The following is a 21264-nucleotide window of genomic DNA, read 5'->3' on the forward strand; positions in this document are numbered from 1 at the left end:
TTTCAATTCATCTTTCATCAAACGGGATGTAGATTGCCAACTTTCACATTCATTCGACTCAATAAAACGGAAAATGTTTGGTGGTTTCTAGTGAGACTGATATGCGCTTATGGCTAGTGTAGTGCAGGTTAAATCTTGATGGACGTCCAGTTTTATTCCAGTTGTTGGCCTTAGTGACCTCCTCTAGTTGCCCTATCTTAAATTTGTTTAACAAACAAACTGGTGCATTGGTGCCAAAACTGGTACACTTACCGTACAGGAAAAAAAAATACGCCTTCATCAAGACCTGCTACGACATAAAAACCCATTCCCGCTGTATTACTCTTTTAAATCCCAGGGTTCTCAAATGGATGGGGCTAGAAACGTACAAAAGCACTACTCACCAGTGTGTAAATGGCACTCGTCAGTGCTAAATGTTTCGCATGCAGCATTCGACAGCACCCATTAGCCCGGAGTGGCCCGTAAGGGTACAGGATTGCCGACTTCATGGTTACTACTGTTTGGGGTGCGGTTTTAATGGTCCACTCACTCTTTCTTGCTGCTCGCTTCCTATTTTCCACTAGATACTTGAGCAGCAACGAGAATGATGATGGACGATGAGAAAACAGGATAAAACCTAGAAGTGCTGCAGTAATTTACGTGTTTCACGAGCTACGGAAGAATCACTGTAATTGTTGATGCTGTGTTCACTCAAGATGAAGCTTTCAAGTCGAACTTGAAGCAGATTCGCAATATATTATATAGCTTCACTCTTTTTCAAATCTTCTTTCCAGAAAGTACATATTATTTACGTCTGAGGGTTTGTTCGACAATGATCCACTGTAGACTTGTGAAAATAGTTTGCCACTTTGACTTCCGGAATTGCACTTTCTACCACATTTCGGAGGAACTATTTGAAACTCTATCACCGGTGCAATTTATTCCCGCGTCCCATGAACCGATGGCACAGAAATAGCTTCCCACTTGCAGCATCTTCTGTAGTACAGACAGCTATTCCTAAAGTATGACTAATTTGATTCATGTCGCCGTCGTCCTCCGCATGTCCTGTATCGTTCGCTTGGATTCCTCGTACCACTAAAAAACAACAACAACAACAGCGAAGTCGACGGTGGCCAATGGTATTGCTTCAAAGATTCCAGTACTATTTTCCGATCTGGTACCGGAAAGCGTTCTCTGGGCGATTTGATAAATGGTGCCTGTTTTTGTCATTGCTTGTTGTTTCCTCCTTACACCGCACACGCACTGCTATAGGGTAGAGGATGGTGCTGGCAGCAGGGAGGCCGCCGTTTGTGTTTGAAGTCGTAAACTTTGAACTTGTGTGGCAAGTTAACTGCAAAGAGAGAAAGAAAAGAAGAAATTCGATTTAAAAAAGAAAATGGAAACCGTACTTTGTACCCGAAGCAAGTGGCACCTCAGTGATGGTATGCAGGAATGGAACAAGATGGAGAGTTTGTCATCGGAAGCAAATTACAATAATTGATTGAATTTGTTGGCTGCCGGAGACATAGAGAGCCCTGGGAGAGGGAAATCAATTTCGAACTTGGCTAAATTGTAGAGTGTAGAGCTTTGTACGGTTCATGACCGGGGAAAGTAAATTTGAATGAGATTGCTGAAAGTTGGATTTGATGTCATTTAGGAAAAAAACTCTTCTTAAGTTGTGATTGGTTTTTATTTATTTATTTTCGATATCTTCATTAGAACATCCTTCCACCAAAGGCTGATGAGTTTATATTTTTTTCAACTAGTTGGTTTATTGTTTAGGCTCAGTCGTGTGTGACACTTTGCGGATCCATAAATCAGTAATGTTTGAATTTACATTTTATACAGCAGTAGTTCTAGGTTAGTATTGGGTACCAATTACTCGTGGCGGGCTCAACGATAATGGGTAACAATTTCGATTGGAAGGATCTAGGTAGGAAACTGGTTTCTGAAGCCTCCTTCAGATACTACTCTCGGACGGTTGACCAAATCCTGGCTGGGCAGGGGCAAGTAGCACAGCAACAGGAGGATAATAAAACTGGGACACAATGGCTGGAAATTCTTTGGAAAGAAGGGGATGGTCACATCAAACTCTAACATCAGGCAAACAAAGGAATTCGTAGATCGTCTGCATGTAGGGAATATCACGGGTTCCCAATACATCTCTTACTTCACGAAAGGGTTGTCTACCTCGGGCCACTAAGGTAACCGACAGTCGTGTTCTGGAGACGTCATTACCCAGGAAATACCAAACTGCGTGATCGATGTTATCATAACCGGTTCTGCACCTACATATATTGCTGTCAACGAGGTTTATTCTGTAGAGATGTGCGTCTAGCGAATAGTGGTTGGACATAAGTCTCGACATCACGCGAATGAATCCCCGACTTATATCCAAACCTTTGAACCACACTCTCGAAAAAATATTTGGGATAATGGAATGTAACCATCGCTCAGGAGAATTACTTGTCTAATCGTTTTGCCAACTTAAAAGAGAACTCTGACGTACTAATGGGAAAAAATCATCATGTGAAATTCTTCTATCATAAATCTCGCCTTGTTGTGCGCCCACCTTTGCGAGAGATTCAATATGTAACGATATTGAATGCGTTCCAATTTAATTAGGTGGCTTTTTCTTGCTGAGAGGAAGCAAAAAGAACCAAACGCAAGAACTGAAAGAATAGTTGTTTTATACAGTTTAATTAAGTCTTCCGGGTGAGCACCCCACCATGTCCTGGAAATTGATCGTAGAAAGATGATCCTTTGTTGACACTTTTGTTTCAAATACGTAATGTGGGTACCTCAAGTGCATTTTGAATCAAACCAGACTCCAAGGTATTTGAAGGTTAAAGATTGGGTAATGTCTCTGCCCAAAAGATTTAGACGCAGTTGGGCTGGAAACCGCTTCCTTGTAAACACTACCAATTTAGTTTTTTGCGGTGAAAAATCGATCCTTAAATTTATTGCCCTGATGCCCAGATGCAAGATTTCTGCACGTGGACCTCTCAGGGAAACCACGGCATCGTCTGCAAGCTGTCTAAGCGTGCATAGATTATCTAAGCAGTTATCAATATCTTTGACATAGAAATTATAAAGTAAGGGACTTAGACATGAACCTTGGGGTAAGCCCATGTAGCTAATTCTAGAAGTTGTCAGTTGACCTAGATTGAAGGTCATTTGTTTTTCTGACAGCAAATTATACAAGAAATCATTCAAAATACCGAGTAATCCACTACTGTGCAAATTGACTGACAGTATGTCTATGGAAACAGAATCAAATGCGCCCTTAATATACAAAAAGACTGAAGCCAATTGCTCCTTGTGGGCAAAGGCCTGTCGAATATCAGATGAAAGCATCGCTAGACAATCGTTTGTTCCTTTACTCGTTCGGAAACCAAATTGCGTATTTGAAAGTAGATTGTTTGATTCAACCCAATGATCAAGTCTTGATAGGATCATTTTTTTCTAATAATTTCCTCAGGCATGATAACATAAAGATCGGACGGTAAGAATTGTGATCAGACGCTGGTTTTCCAGGCTTTTGATTAGCTATTACTTTAACCTGTCTCCATGCTGGTGGAACTATATTGAATTCCATAAATGAATTATATAGGTTAAGTAATCGTCTTTTAGCGATATCGGGGAGGTTTTTTAGAAGATCGAATTTGATCATATCGCTTCCCGGAGCAGAGTTATTCGATGAAAGAAGTGCCATTGAAAATGCCAGCATTGTGAATGGTTCGTCCAGAGAACGGTTACTCCGGGCTGTATCCCGTAAAGTTGGTTGTGCTGGGACAGAGTCTGGACAAACCTTTTTGGCGAGGTCGAATATCCATTGGGAGGAGTATTCTTCACTCTCATTGGAAGATGAGCGGTTACGCATAAAGCGAGCCTTTTCCAAAGCGTTGTCATCGAGGTTTCTCTAGAAAGTCCCTCGATAAAAGTACGCCAGTATTTTCGTTTCTATGCTTTTAGTAAGTTTTTTAAGCTTTTTTTTCAAGCTTTAGATACTTTTCAAAAAGCTCAGATCTTTCACGTCTACGATAATCTTCAAAGGCATCGGATTTCTCAAGATACAACTTTGTGCATTCGTCATCCCATCCAGGAGTGGCGGGTCTTCTTTTGAAGGATGCACTTGGAACACGTCGTTTCTGAGCTTCTAATGCGCTTTTGTAGATTAGTTCGGTAAAGAAACGATACTCGTCCACTGGTGGTAGAGGATCGGTAGAATCAATACTGACGGCGGTTTATGGAAGTCCTTGGAGGGACATAAACGGAAGCTATGCAAAGATCTTTGTTCTTCACATTTATTTGACAAGCGATTTTTAGTTTCGGCTTGGCAGTTTGGCAATCACTCATCAGAACAAATTAATTCATTAAAATTTGTCCCTAATTTTCAGCTCTGATTAGCCTTCTTCAGGGGAAACTGGGGGGAATTTTATTTAAAAAAATAATTGTTTTACATTTTACAAATTTCTGTTTCACAATTGTTGGATTTGTTCTTTGTCTAGATACTTTTTGAAGTCTAACGTATGTTTGTTTGTTAGTAAGTTTTTGAATTGGATTGTTCAAAGTTTTGTTGATTTTTTTTTTGTAAATTATCCCAGTTTCCCCTGAAGAAGGCTCTAATCAGAGCCGATACGTAGGGACAAGTTATAATGAATTATTTTTTTTTTTATGAGTGAAAGTCAGACTGCCAAGCCGAACCTAAATATGTTTGAAAATAATTAAATTGAATTATTGAACTCAATATCAGCTGTTCTATCGCAGTTAGTTTATCTGATGTTGCTACACAGTTATTATTATTCATCGGTATGCAAATGCGTAATCGATTGCGCTTCATTTGAAGTTGGGTTCGCAGTTGCCGGAATGGAACATAATATTATCTTCCATTTTCCTACATTTCTACCCTTTTACCAGCCTGAGTAAACTCAATTCATCAAACGTTATGATGAACTCAAATTTTACTACTCCCACCCTCTGAACGTCAGACCTGTGTATTGTACCTAGCACTGATAAAAGCTTCCAACAACTACAATGTACGTACATATAGTGAAACCAGGTGTGGTTCAGTGAAAGCAAACATGTTGGCTCAAATAAATATACACATGACTTTATTACTGGAGGTATGATTTTACTGTTGGAGGCTAGGACTGGGTTCTCAACCCTCCGCCAACTACATTTAACTTTATATTTAGGTACCTATTCCCACTGAATATTTAGCGAAAAATACCGAAACGTGAGCTTGCGTGTGTACCTACACAAAAACTGACAGGCTGCTGTGAAAGCACATGTGGCAGTAAATGAATTTCAGCTTAATCTGTCAACGATAAATGTTATAAATGTATTTCCCGCCAGAGGCAGGCTGACAGGCCGACAGGCTTCCGCAATAAGTTGTTAGAAGGAAAGATGCGATGAAAGGGTTTTCTTTTTCACTTGGGCTTGGACGGAACCTTGAACACATGTGGATGTTTACGATGAAAAAAAAAATGCGTGTGGGTAGACCATTGGCAGTGTTGCTGAAAAGCCATGCTTCACTGTATTGAATTAAAATTGATACGGGTGGATGAAAGAGGAGGACTTCCACAACTTCTGGAGTGCGTACGAGATGGTGCGCCGGGGTGTGTCGCACAGTGGGATATTGTTTCATTCTTGTTGGCCAAAAGTATTAATCCACCCAGCTTGTCAAAAATGCTCTTTTATTATATACTAGCTGAGTGTGCCCGGCCTTGCTCGGGATTTAATATTAGCTTGAGTTTATGCGCCAATTGATAAAAAATCATGCTATATTGTACGCAGCCCTCCCCCCTCTTATCTAAGAAGCTACCTCCTATGACCTCCATATGCCAAATTTGGTTCCATTTGCTTGATTACTTCTAGAGTTATGCAGAAATTTCTGTTGCATTTGTATGGGCGCCCCCCTTACAGAATGGGGAGGGGTCTCAAACCATCATAAGAACCTTTCCCAGCCCCAAAAACCCCTGCATACAAATTTTCACGCCGATCGGTTCACTAGTTTCCGAGTCTATAAGGGTCAGACAGACAGAAATTATTTTTTTATACAGGGGAAATGGATCTAATGTTGGCCTATGGATCTAAGATTGAACCCATCGCTAAAAATCTGCTATTTATCAATTTTATCTAGATGAACGCGTCATTGGGACGGTACTAATGGATATTTTTGGTCGCTATTGAAAATTTAGTATGGGTCCAAATTAGGGGTATTTAGGCTGAAATTACATCCATTTCCCCTATATCTATCTATACATCTTCTAAGATGTAGATTTATAATGATTTGAGATCCAACAGGAATGAGGGTCTTTTCTGAAGAAGATATTATTTGAAAATGTGTACATTGGAAAGCAATTTTCTGGTTGAGTTGCCGTAAAAGCACGTCGATCTTGTTTTCCGTACTGGGCACCAATGCTACCGACGCCAGGAAGGCAGCTCCCACACCTGGACCTTACCTATCGACCCATCGACTCATGAACCGGGGACCAACGGCTTTACTTCGACTCTACGGGGTCCAACGAGTACTTTTCAGTTTATTTCTACAATTTATTTAGCCTATTCAGGCATGGAAAATCATTTGCATTCATTTCGTGCATTCATGTACATTCATTTGCCTCTAAGTTTTTTCCTAAACAGCATTTTGCAAAATGATATCTAGAGCTTTTGTAGGTTTTGTTATTAACTACAACTTTTGCTAACAAGTAAAATCCGTAACTCTTATGCATGACGAACCAGAGCGAACAGAAGCCACTACTGTTTTTCAGTGAATGTATTATACATTCACTGAAAAACAGTAACAAGTTCTGCCCGCTATAGTTCGTGATACATAAGAGATAAAGATTTGAGCTATGAGCAAAAGTTGTAGCTAATAACAAAACCTACAAAAGCTTCATACATCATTTTGCGGAATGCTGTTGATGAAAAAAGTTAGAGGCAAATGAATGTAAATGAATGTATGAAATTAATGCAAATGATTTTCCATGCCTGAGCCTATTTTTATGGTAAAAAGTTTAATTATTAAGTAATATTTTGACATTTGGTGGTTCAATATAGAAACTTGTTAAAGTGATTAATAGTAAAAAATTAAAGGGTTCTGTACAAGACACGATCGCAGTATGACGTAGAACTACGCAAAATTGATGTTTGTCATGCATTTTTGGCTTTATCTTTTGTAAAAAATTTTTTTTTCACGTTTCATAATATTTGACCGGAACCCAAGCCTCCTTCCACCCCATGGCTGGTTGTCAAGGTGATTCACTTTTAACCGCTGACTTACTTCTGCTGGCTGCTGGCTGCTGGCCACGCCGTCCGAAGCGGAAATGAGCAGAGGCACAACATCAGCGCTCTTCTATATCTTTTCAGGTTCAAGCAGAACGATGTGCAACCATGTACTCGATTATGGCAACTGGTTTGGGAAAAAATAATAATCGTTTGTACATTTTTCAAAAGTTTATTTATAGAAAATTGGAAAAGTATTTATGTCAGCAGATTTGTAGAGTTATTTCCTATCGGTTGGTGTATTTGGATTTTAATTTCATCTGTAAATAATAAAATTACAAGCGTTCAAAATCTTACACAAGCTTTTTTTGAGTTCACACACCAGTATAGCTTAAATAGAGAAATCCATTTTCAAAATTAAGGCAACCTCCCTCCTTCAAATACAAGGCCTGCTCTTGTTTGATCAAATTGTATACACAAATCTTCATGACTAGCAACGCAAAAACGTTTTTAAAATTTCATGAAAACGTTGAGGTCAGTAAAAGCATGTTTGGTTCGTTTTGTGAAAGATTTATCTAATTTAACTTGATGTTTTTATGATACAAAATCTCGAAAAATCGCAAATAATCACAGACATTATTTTGAGCTAAAAGCTTTCATGCATAATGGGATTAATGCTCACTAGATGCCATCATACAGAATATCTCAGAATGTGTTAACTTTATTACCATGATATATTGAAATGATAATTGAAAAAAAAAACAAACATTGAAGCTGACAAACCATTTGAACGAATCCTAAACTTAGCAAAATCAACTGATATCATGTGGAATAAATACTTCAATACTTGTTTGATCAATGCACGCACATTTGATACAAACAGATTCAATCATCCCAACAGCAAGCAGTGGCAAGAAAACTACAACGATAATTTCGAGGGATTTTGCACTATCCAAAAAAGGCCAAATTTGAATAGATGCCACTACGTTGTGAGCTTTGAATAAAAAATAAAAAGAAAAGAGAATTGTTCTGCTATCTTTTCGGTATGGAATGCAACAATTGAAAATTACTTTTCGTTAATTTTAAAAGTCGAGTTTTGGCCAGCTAGATTAGAAGAAACACCCTTTTGTGCGTCGTCTGCGTCATCGTCCTTGACAGGTATGTAAATTTAATCGATAAACGCCTATCATTCGTTGCTTTTTTGATATTTTTCTGAATCGTGAATTTGAGCGATTTATCAACATACTGTAGGAGAACCATCTGCTATGGTATTATGCAGCACCGGGTGTAGAGAGTATGTACATTTTTCGAGAAAGCCGTGTAAAAGCACTCGAAGCTGCTGACTGAATTCGAACCGAGCGATTCTCTAGCACAAGTGATGAATAATTGAATTTTCAACATCTAGGGGAAGTGAACCCGCTTCGGGACTAGTAGTCATCTTATAGACCATATGGCCTAAAACTTCAAACTTTCTTTCCCAGGATGATAGTCTCAATGCAGGATGAAAAATTAGGAAAAACCTTATGAACATGATTTAGGTGGAAATACGGCAAGCAATAGAGCCATAACAGGCACACTTCCCCTATATACCGGTGTGTTATTTACAAATGGTAGGCATTGTTGAAACGAACAATCATAATCAAAGTTTAATGGAGACGCTTGGCATATTGACAAAATTGAAGCCAACAAAAGCGTCAACTTCGAATCGATGAATGAATGAGAGTTTAAATATCACAAAGGTATTTTCCGTCTAGAATTGTAACAATACCCGCGAATCACTCATACTCTTGTGCGTAGTTGTCAATTTTGATTAGTTGTACTCGCATAGCGAAAAATAACGCACAGGAAAATGGCAACAAAAGACAGATCTGCTGAATGAGGGTGTTGACAAGCATACAGTGATGAGAAATTCTTATAAGTGCATGGATGTTTTTCAAAATAATTTCTTCAATGCTTTATAAGAATTCAACATATCAATAATGCTAGTTTACATGACTTTTGTCTATGTCTTTTTTTTCCTTGATTTGTTTTCCGTGCTGATCCCCAATGCTACGGACGCCAGGGAGGCAGCTCCCAACACCTGGACCTATCGACTGATCACAACTCAGGAACCGGGGATCAATGGCTTTACTTCTCTTCGGAAGGAAGGCTTGATCAGAGATGTTATCCCTCAGAACATCCCGGTGGCGTCGACTGGGATTGAACCCAGGCCTGCTGGGGTGAGAGGTAATCACGCTTACCACTACACCACCGGCGCCGATATTTTGCCTATGTAAATTTGTAGTTGAACTTTGGTTTTATAATTGTCATGACATTTCTTTAATGTTTATGCGTAAATCTTAGAAGCGCAGTAATATTTTTCATTATTTACTGTACCTGTGTTACATAAACCTTCGTTAATTGTCATTGTATTACCATGCAGCTTTATGTGTGTGCTTGGGAACCATAATTTCTATAATAAACTACTGGGTGCTGCGGAAACATCCGGTTTTATTTTGCAAGCCAATTGAAAACACCTTTGAAATATTGCCAAGTTTATTTTTTTTGTTTCTCTTCTTCAGTTTATTCCCACCAAAAGCACTGAGCCAGGAGATCAAATTACTCTATTTGTATGTCAACAGAGTATGTTTAATTGTAATTGAAAATCCTGTGCTGTTTTTGATATTTTTTAGATAACTAAGCCAGTTGGATTCTGCTTTTGAGCTTGCAATTAATCATATGCTAAGAAAAATTATGGTTCATTTCTATGAGATGCCAATACTTGTCTATAGATAAGAATAGTAGCCACATTTGTGGCTTCTGAATGTTTAACTCCCGTTTGACAGTTTACCTTGGCTTCCAGCACATAACATATGTGGAACTGCATGCAAAATAACTTTCTAAAAGTTGACCCCTTTTTTGTGTTGCCTCAGTGGCATAACTGGTATAGTTGGTTATCGATCTGTCAAAACAAAATTTTAGTGATATCGACACTGTGCGTTCATAAGGACCAATGTCGAAAACGTAAACAATGGCTTCCTTCGTATATTTCGTGTAGTTTAAAGTCATTCCATGTAAGCCACCAATTCCATTGGATAGGGAGAGTCTTCCTCTACACAGTTTACGTGTAGTTGACTTGAGTGGTTTTTCATTCTAGAGAAATTTGCAGAAAAAGTTTACGTTTGCGACATTAGCTCTTATGAAAGAAAAGCAGATATATTGTTGCATGCTCAGTAAGCGTTGACGTTGACGACGACCCTGAACTTGTTACTCCTATATGGTAAAATCTTATAAGCATCTGAAAATATGTGCATGAAATCTAGCGAACTTTGTCTTATGTCTTCACTCTACCATATTTAGAACCAGTGAGCCATCATCACACAAAGCTTGACAGTATTTTATACGATTTTCATAGGAGTGAAAAAGTAAGGAAATGTTCACCAGGTTTTACGCACAGACTGACGATTGCTGATCGGATTTTTCCATAAGAGTAAAGAGATATAGAGTGAAGGTGAATTGTAAACTGTCAGGGTAATGCGCGATGTCAATCATACACAATGAGATATACATACAGGAGTGGCACATGATAGTGTTTGTTTGTGTTTGAGAGCAATACTACGAAACATTTTCGGAGTTGAAAAGTGGTGACGACACAAGAACCAACTCTCCGAACAAAATTCGTGATTGTGACGTCGCAACTTTATTGTCTCCGGTGCCTGAAGCTTCGGGTACACGGGACCACACTACACCCATAAAGTTTTCCCCGCCTACTAATACATTCGTAAGATGCACTGCCTCACCTATAGGTAATGCACATAGAATCATACAGGTCTGGCCCAACTGACTTATTGGTATTGCACAGTTGAATGTGGAATGTGGTGTTTGTATTTCACCTAAGAGTTTATCTTTTTACACGAAACAGCTGTTGCCTGTGATGTCACGTCTGCTGTTCATAGTATGGAATGTTGTGCTGACGTAACGTCGTCATTCGCTTGCGCAGCAATGTTTACAACATTTCTGCTTCTAACACCATCAAGCTGTCTGCTGTTGCAGACATCGGATAATGCGGCGGCGGCCTTTCTTTTTTCGACCAGCTCTATCTACCCCCCGTACATCAAAGGTTTTTTTAACTAGCATTTCAAGCCGGTCAGAAGCCAATCAAGAGCGTTATTAATCAGTAATATTGTATATATACAGATGCAATATTTCGTTGTCTCTTTGACCTGATTGAATCCATTCGATTCATTGCGTAAATTGCGATAGTTGAATGTAATTGCACACTAAGATTATTTTACAGATTTCTGTAAAATTTTACCGAAATCTCAATAACTGAACGTTCGGTAAACAATTTTACAGTTTTCCTGTAATTATTTACAGATATCTGTGAAAAGTTCACAGATATTTGTGAAAAATTTCAGGAAATCTACGAAACTATTTACCGAACGCTCAGCTGTTGAGATTTTGGTTAAATTTCTAAGTGTGTGAATACAAACAATTCGATGATTTTATCACAGACAAACAGACATAACACATTGAATTTTTCTCATTGTAAAACATCGTCGCTAAAACATTACCGCCATCTGTTGAGTACACTGCGGTGGGTAGTACACTGAACAGATGGCGGTAGTGTGTAAACGTCAAACGCAAGGGAATTGACTATGCGCGCCACAGGTGGCGGTACTACCAACTACGATACTTTTAAATTGACCGTTAAATGCTTGTTCGATGAACAACTTGCTAGTGTTATGTCTGTTTGTCTGTGATTTTATGTTTCAGTTGAATAGGTGTAATAAAACTAACATTTTATATGAATAATATTGTTTACTGCGCTATTAGTAAGTCAACTTTTGAGTGCAATGAAATATTCTGTTGACATTTATAAAAAGTTGAAATTTTTCTAAGAAATCTATAAACATAACTAGGGTATGTGAACCAGTTTTAGGCACTAGTGGTCGTCGAATTGACCTTATCTTAAATTTCACATTTTAACATTCTTTTAAAATTTGTTTTGATACAAGGTTAGAACATATGTTTTTACAGAAATCTACGCAAATAAAGCCATTAAAATTTATTTCAAACTTGCCCCTCGGGCCAAAAACTGAACTACTAGTGTCAATACTGGTACATTTATCATATGTAAACTAGATTCAAACGATTACTTTTGTTTGTAAATAGTGCCTATTGTTGCTAAAGGGTGATACGGTCAAAATTTGGTCAAGGGAAAACGCGTGTAAATAGGTGAAATCGTTTATTTAAAAAATCAAATTAAATTTCTTTTTCAAGATCAATTAGTATAAAATTCAGGAAAAATATTCAGTTAGGCTTCCGCTTTTCCAAATCCGAATTGCCTGGCCTTACGCTTGACCCCTGCCATCAGATTTTGTACAGCCACCTTGTCCACCTTCTTCGCCGCAGAAAGCCAGTTTGCCTTGAACTGCTGCTCGCCCTTAGCAGTTTTTTGGTCTTCTTTAGGTTCCGCTTGACAATAGCCCAGTATTTCTCAATTGGGCGGAGCTCTGGCGTGTTGGGAGGGTTCTTGTCCTTGGGAACCACCTGCACGTTGTTGGCGGCGTACCACTCCATGGCCTTTTTACCGTAATGGCAAGATGCCAAATCCGGCCAAAACAGTACGGAACAACCGTGTTTCTTCAGGAAAGGCAGCAGACGAAGCTATGAAAATGCTGCTTTTCAAGCCACAGGTACAGATGGCTTGCCAAACCAGATATTTCTTTGCGAACTTTGACAGTTTCATGTGCTTGAAAACATCTGCTACCTTTCCCCTTCCTTTTGCCGTATAAAACCTGTCCCGGAAGCTGCTTGTAGTCGGCTTTGACGTAGGTTTCGTCGTCCATTACCACGCAGTCAAACTTCGTCAGCATCGTCGTGTACAGCCTCCGGGATCGCGCTTTGGCCGTCGTATTTTGTTTATCATCGCGATTTGGAGTCACTACCTTCTTGTAAGTCGATAGTCCGGCTCGTTTTTTGGCTCGATGCACGGTTGTAGACGATACACCCAGCTTATTTGCGGCATCTCGGAGAGAGAGGTTAGGGTTTCGCTTGAAACTACCGGCAACTCTCTTTGTCGTCTCAGCGGCTTCCGGTTTTCGATTTCCCCCCGATCCAGACTTCCTGGCTGTCGACAAACGTTCCCCAAACACTTTAATTACATTTGTAACGGTTGATTTGGCAACTTTTAGCGATTTTGTCAACTTTGCGTGCGAGTAGTTCGGATTTTCGCGATGCGCGAGCAAAATTTTGATACGCTGCTCTTCTTGCTTGGACGGCATTTTGACAACTGAAGAGTGAATTCCAAAAACAAAATAGAAGCAACATTCTACACACACACACCTTCAAAATGAGGGGTGTTCAGGTTTTTTAAATGCAAAATTGAAAGAAATACGTCAAGTTGATATTGACCAAATTTTGACCGTATCACCCTTTAGAAAAAATAGCCGTTCCTTTTTTTTAATCTTTATTTGAGAGATTTTTAGCCCAAGGCTAGTTCATCTCTAAAAGCCGTTCCTTTTAACTTTGAGACAGCTACCTGGGAGCCCCAGGTTGGGACCTTAGCCATAGTGATAGAAAAAAGTTTGATATAGGGACGCCCTTCTTTTGCATTTTCGATCAATCTTTCCAAGTTTTTAGTGCAAAATAATTGTAGTAGATCTTTTACTCAAAACATTTTTAATTGGCCGCAGCTGAGAAGCATATGGAGGATTGAATCGTTGGGTATTACAGGTATCGATAATCACTCGATTTGATTTATCGTCCTGCTTGCGAAATGCTTGCGAATGGAACGATGGTCAGCTCAAAACACTGCATAATTTCCGCATAAACCGGGACACTTGTTACAAAATGATGCTGCTTCTCTTTGGACTTCAAAATGTATGCAGTTAACTCCTAATTTGCGCGGTCGTATTTTTCCTCCTACGAATCCAACATGAAATCAAAGGTTGATGCAATTGATTCCAAACATTTTAAAAAAGATTAACGAAAAAATGGTACATACATTTTTCTTCTAAGTATACAAAAAGATTTAAGGTTAGAAGAAGTATTGGCGTGGAGTTTCTCCACTTTTTTGCCATAACTACAGAAACACAATACGTATGGTTTACAATGACATTTCAGGATTAATCGTTGGGTGGCAGGTCATTGCATACAAAATCGGCGAAAAATTTATACTTTTTTGATTGCAAACGTTAATATATTGTTTTGCTGTGTGACGCAAGGTGTGAAATAGTTAAGGAAAAACCCAGACATAAGTTCAAAAGTTCTAAGAAAACAGAGAATTATATACCATACTATAATTATTTTAATAGAATTGACTACCCTCTTGATCCCCTTTCTCATTTTGCAGCTGGTATAATCAATTTGACAGATCGATGTCTTTCTATACCACTTGAAATCACTGATCGATTTTTGATTATCGAGTTCCACATATGATATGTGCTTCCAGTAAACAAGCAAATTGGGTAAGTCCGCAGTACCCAGATAAAACCCAGTCTTTTGCGTTTCATAAAGCGAAACCTTTAAGATGCCTAAAACAAGCGTAGATTGATTAATGAATATATTACAATCAAGACTGACCATGCGCTTATAGAAATACCTCGTACTGTATACTAGGAAAAAGGAGAAGCTCTGAATGCCATATAATTCGCTAGCTTAGCAGCTGCGAGAATGATTATGCTCTTTTCGTTATTTTTACTAAATATTCACTACATTGCTCCACGGGCGTCGCCGTCTACATGATGATTATGGCATCTTTATAGAGTGGAACGCTTCAATATGATGGGCAAATACATTTACTGGAGTATGATAGAAAAAAAGGAAAACACCCAGCTGTTCCAGTTCGTTGCAATGCAATGTGCCAGTGATGTAAACATTCATTTATCTTAAAAAAGGTATGTGGTAGACTATTATTATTTTTCCTAGGAGCCTCAATGTTTAACTTTGGAAATATCGCTTCAAATTGCTCCGGTGTACCTTGTAAAGAAAGAGAGAAGGATTAGTAATTACCATATCATTCTCCTACCTTAGTTGCTTATCCTTGAAAGCTACGCGTATTTCGTCTGCAATGTGCAGACTTCTTCAGTGTCTTATATTAATAACAGTCGAGATTCGCCCCATGAAGCGTAAAAATGTGAAGCAAGTTGAAATGCTTGAAATGTTGAGGATATTTTTTGCAACTTAATTTGTAACCGGGTTTTTGTATACCATCATTCCTACTAGCACAGCACACCCAAAATATAGAGCATTCAAGTTGTTTTTTTGAGAAGATTGAAGGATTGCGTACAAAATATTTGTTGCATATTTCATATAAAATTAAAAATAAATAAACAAAGCTGAGAGGTACGCTAAGCTGTTGGTAATTATTTGATTTGACAGTCATAACATGCGTTTAACTTTATATTACCTATACTGTTAAAAATAATTTGGGGGAGGTAGCTCATCGATTCTTCCGGTTCGCCTCCTAGCATCGTGCTATAAGGTACCAGGCGATAACCAGGGTAGTTGATCGATAGCTCGATGACGTCATTTCGTTGGCGTCTGCTATGGGAAATTCTCATAGCAGGCGTTGACGATGGGACGTTGTCGAGTTGTTGAATAGCAACTATCGTGGTAACTCACCGATTACCTGTCGATCTGCCAAATTTGGAAAGACGTCTGCATTGAATTGTCTCATATAATAATATTCCGCCCACTATATCACAAGAAATTGCGAGTAGCTGAGTGGAATGGAGATAAGTTAAGCATTGGGTACAGGACCAAGTCTCCCCTGGGTGGTGCCAGAAGATGAGCGCAATAGAATCATCAAGTTGCCATAAGGCACGGAATGAGACTATTGCATGGCTGGGTAGTCAAAGTCTTCCATTCGTTAGTCATTTCAGGTGGATTAGAACAGGTTTAGGTTTAGGGTGGGCGTTGGCCAGATTTGGATTTTTCAGATATAATCCTAAATAGGACCTAGATTATTTAATACACTAGTAACCTCAACTTCTGTCACAATGTTTCATTGTGACTAATCAACACTCAATGGGTAAAATATCAAATTTGCGGTAAATTTGAGAAAAGGGAACTTGGAGTGTAGAGTGCACTGCCCACTGGACGATTCTGAAGCCTGACCAAGTGAGTGGGTTACGGGTTTATTTGATTGTACGTCATTTCCAAGTTATATATAGATACATTCATACCATTGGCATTTTGTATTTGAGATAAGACAGAGACAGGATGCGGAGGGCCCGCTTAGGGGGAGCGTAACCCATGTTATGGCTTCCATTTATTAAATAGTTAAGATAGGCTGGAAATGATAGGTTCATGGTCAAAATTAGATTCAAATCGTCAGGCCCTGCCCTGGAATAAGGGAATTGACGATGATTTGTCAAGTTTCATTTTGCATTTGCATATAATTGTAAGTTTAGGTTTGCTTTTGTAATTGTAAGATAGATAGTTTGCCTCAATTGAAACATTGAGTTAAACATGACGAATCATACCTCTAAAATAGTAGTAGTTACAGTGCCGCATTATCTAACTTTTGTTTTGTTTGTTTACACATAATCGGAGGCGAACCAGCCTAAGGCTGAAAGCCTCCTAAATAAAGCTAAATTAATTAATTAATTGTTTACACATAACTAATACTAATACCTCCTTGTTTTCTCTCTAATTTGTCTACTATGTCCCACCATCACGATGAGAGATGAGCTACCGTACATGGTACACGCTCATGTACACTCCCAAAATAGTATGCCGCAAGTAAGTATATCACAGAGGCAACTAAAGATCCAGAAACAAAAACCGAAAACGCTGAACGGCAGATTGGTTTACAGTGGTCGACCAGGGTGTGTGCTGATAAATTACAAAATTACAATTACATCATTATTTCATACATCAGCTTGAATTGCGTTGATCGATATTACATTTTTTTGGCTGTGCACTACACCACCGGAGCCAGCAAAGTTCAACAATCCATCGTTGCTTATGCCTTTGTTGTCGTTTGGAACCAGTTTTGCGAGGTAGGTGACGATTGTGCGTATTTCTCGCGTAAATTTTGAAAAGGGCCTAGCCTGAACAATACGTAAAGAGCAAATTGAAACATTGTACGTCGCGTGAAAGTGGAACTTAATGAAGGCCTAAGTACTTTTTCGTAGTTTTTAGTTTTCGGATTTGAAAGATCGTCGGTTACAGTGGCCTGCTTACTGAGCAGAAAAACGCGGTCCCAGGTCCTTACATATCAAAGAGATTTATGGTAAAATCGCTTGTGTATCGTGTATTTTGCGAAACTCGTTGTTGTCGTTGATTCCGGGTTTGAATGGATACACAAATTTGAGCAACGGTATTATGTGATATGAGGGGCTCGGTGGCCTTAGAGCAACCGTTTTTGCTTACTGAGCAGAACATCATGAGTCTATTCTCAGGCCCATCCACAATCAAGATTCGTCAATCGTTTTATTTGTTAATATGACTACATGGTAATAACAGCAACTCGGTGATTAAAAAGGTGCTCGTCTGCCTAGTGGCAAACGTTTTTGCTTACTGAGCAGAAGACCGTGGGTTTAGTCCCAAGCTCCTTCGCGTTATATGATCGTTAGGACATCAATTCAGCTTATCGTTTACCAAAACGAACCCTGCTGCAAACCCAACCCTCTTATCCAACATCCCAGTGATTCCTCGTGGAAGTGCAGAGGTGTTCTCGGCTTCCATCAAAGCGAGTGTCATGTCAACACAATCCTTCCCATTCCTTTCTTGACCTGTGTTCGGGCGCGGCCGGCGCTGGTATTGCCTAATTTAAGATCACCAGTTTTTACACATTGAGGATGATTGCTAGTCCCAAGCATCGTCTATTGGTTCTCTGTGTAATTACAGCTGATCTGGCAATAACAGAGTAGCAACCGTGGGCGGTCAATCAAGCTCAAGCTCAAGCTCAAGCTCAAGCTCAAGCTCAAGCCTATACTGTTAAAAATAATTACATTGATAACTCATTCCTGCATAAAGATGCGGCTTCCGTTTGAACTAACACCGCATTTCAACTTGTCCCGATGTACCTTACAAGTATTCCACTCACTTTGGGATGTTCCGATTGGAAATTTGATTTGAAATTTTTTCATATGAATTTTTCTATTATTTATAATTTATTAGAAATTGTATGAACTGTTAGAGCTTATTTAATTAATATTTTTCAATGTTACTTTCTCTGTCAACCCTTTCAATGCATTGTAAATTTATCATCGACCATTTCCAGAACCAATACTACAATCATCCTAAGGCATAAGCTCACAACAGAAAATCATTATTCTCAATCTTAATCTCGTGAAGATCTTTCCATCCATCCCATGCCGTTCTTGAACCAATCAATAAAAAGTAATTTCATTAATTTTCAATCTTAGTTTTCAAGATTCTATCTCCGTCCTTGAAGAAGAAAGCTTCTCACTATGTACCACCTACATCGAAGGAACCGGGTCAGCACGTCATCTAATTTTATTTTACTCTGCACACGCAAAACAAACAAACAAACAACAACAACAACAACAATAACAACAACAGCAGACACCCGTCAACGTTTCAATCCCATCGTTTCATCGTCTTCGCAGCCTCCTTGTTCGCTCTAAATCTAAAGAGCCATAGTTTATCTTCACTTTCAAAGTAATTCCGACTTTGCTGTACCGGCTACAACGACGACGACATAGTAGGCGACGCGAAGCAGAACGGGGTTTGTTGGTAGATGCAGAGAGTGCGGCATAAAGTTTTATTTTATGTGCCTCATGTCGGTGATAGTTTCTTAGTAAACCGTAAGAACCTTTTGCACATATTACACACCCCGGTCTGCCCACTGCTAAAAGTCTGTAAAGTGAGCGAGTGAAACAAGACAATTCAATTTGGAACGGATCCATGTTTTTGCCGCCCCGTCACACGGTTGCTTGGATATTAATGAACCTCTCTCCAATGGGCAATTGTTTTTTATTGGCAGCAGTAATTGAAATTTCTTCTGCTGGTATCCGATATTGATTCGTCGATAGTCTGCTGTTCTATACTCAAGAATAAGCCAGGGCTTATTGAAGTCTATGTCAATTCTAGAGCATTTAAACTAAGCATTTAACTGTACCGCTGGGTTTGAATACATGTTTGCATTACTAACGATAAACATTTCTACCGAAAAGGGTGCGTGTGGAGATCTCGTGGCATTGATAAGCTTGACCCAAAACAGGGGCCATGGAAATGATTGGGAGTGATTTGATGGCAAGCTAATGAACTAGCAGTTTGTTTGCCGCAGGAACGTATAATTTTGGGTTGAAGGTGAAAGCAAATTAGAGAAAATTTGATGAACCTTGAGAGTTGTTAATGATTACGTAGGATGTTTTCTAGCTAAGATTTTTCTTCTTGATAATTACTCATGCTCGGAGTGGGATAATTACCGAGCATTGTGTGGTACCATTTTATAAATTTTAATTGAGAAACGGAACAAATTGTTGTGCTTTTGCCAAGCTCATCGAAAGCGGAATCAGCAACATCAGATGGTAATTGCTTCAATTACGGAAGTTGTGTCGGGAAAAACTCAGGCGTCATAATATACTTGTACACAAAAAGTGAAATAGCTTGTATTACTCTTTTACCGCATCTGTAGGACAGGCTGTCAGATGGTGGAAAACTTTTCCAATTCTGGTTTAGCAGCTATCTTTGAGCTTGGTTGAAAGTGCTATGACGTTGTGTACTAACCGGAGTAGTTTCTCACGGAAAAGTTTTACTATAATGTCGGTGATATAGCCCTTGAAAAAGTCGATAAACTGGAAAGTGAAGCGACATGATAAAGACACCTTTCGCTCTGATTGTGTCATCGTCGACAGCTGCAAATTATTAAAACGTATACTTAAACTAAAAGGCCGTGAACTGACCCTAGTGATCCTTCCTACACGGGTCGAAAATGACACGTAAAAACCATTGATTTTCATATAAAATTGCTATCTTCATTGTGCATCCAATTCAATTTAAAGGATTTCAAGAATGGCGATTTCGTGAAGTTTGCTTCAGTGTACCTAGCCTTTTATCAGTTATGTAGCAAAGGAACTTTAATCGCGAAATCATCAAAACAGAACAGCACTTTGTAACGTTAGCTTGGAAATACGTTCTCATTTATTAAGCCACGGTCAACCAGTGACAAGGGTCCTTGTGAAATGTTCTGCACTGACATCGGGTTGAGAATGAAAAATATGTTGAAAGCTCTCCACCGAACCGAGATCAATCCTGTCGAATGCACTTCACTGTCCATCACTCAACTATGAAATTTCACGTATATGTAGGTACTACTTCCATGTACTTTCAAGTGGCTAGTGGAGTGCCACTGATATAGGACTGACGGCTGTCATTTACAATCAGCTAGAGCGTTTTCTCGCTCCTGTGAAATATTTTGAATCAGGATGGAATCTTGAATTCATCACTTTAAACTTCTGGGAAAAAAAAACGTCGAAAATGGGACTTTCACATTCCGCTAATCATCATACAAATGGTCTTGCGTAACATTTGAAAAGGGTCTATCAACATTTGTAAGCAAACATTGTTAGAGCTTTTCGCGCGAACCGAATTTCACCCACGTAAATCAAGAGCACTATCACAGGGGAGAATTTCCTCCACCCGATGGTGTTGTTGGTTTGCGTGGGCATGCTTCGGTTCGCGTGAAAAGGACCTAACAAGTTTTGTTTATATAAGTTGATAGGCTCTTTTCAAATGTTACGCGAGATATATTATTATGAATTATGTCATCTGTCTAGCTGCGCTAGGTAGGCCATGAAAACCTGCAGACTGACTACCAGAGAAAAACAGAAAAAGAGCAAGCAAATCGAGGAAATTGCACCCGCTTGCTGTGCTGCCTTTTTTTTTGTGCCCATCATGTTTACACAATACGCTATGTGATCTTGGCGAAACGATTCCGTCCGCGTCGGCAGTGGTGTTCCGCTGTGTAGCGTAGTGCTTAGTAGGCGATGGGTGGTGGTTGTCTGTAGTAGCAGGAACAAAAAGTTTTCTGTTTATTTTCCGCTTTACTTCTGCTCCTTTGGCTCCAGAACGGATCTTTATACGAATCGTAATAAA

General features: G+C 39.1%; 1 protein-coding gene across 1 annotated transcript in view; it reads right to left on the bottom strand.

Annotated features, from left to right (window-relative positions):
• Nucleotides 1-21264, bottom strand: part of LOC135711898 (uncharacterized) — a 46831-nt gene that overhangs the window by 13257 nt on the left and 12310 nt on the right. Inside the window, 1 exon segment of the mRNA XM_065234876.1 lies at nt 384-1330. Within this exon segment, the coding sequence (XP_065090948.1) occupies nt 384-488 (105 nt within the window). The 5' untranslated portion in view covers nt 489-1330.

The sequence above is a fragment of the Ochlerotatus camptorhynchus genome, unplaced genomic scaffold, assembly GCF_037179485.1.
Source record: "Ochlerotatus camptorhynchus isolate MF236.1 unplaced genomic scaffold, CSIRO-AGI_Acam_v1.1 ptg000443l, whole genome shotgun sequence".
In the NCBI taxonomy this organism is placed as follows: domain Eukaryota; kingdom Metazoa; phylum Arthropoda; class Insecta; order Diptera; family Culicidae; genus Ochlerotatus; species Ochlerotatus camptorhynchus.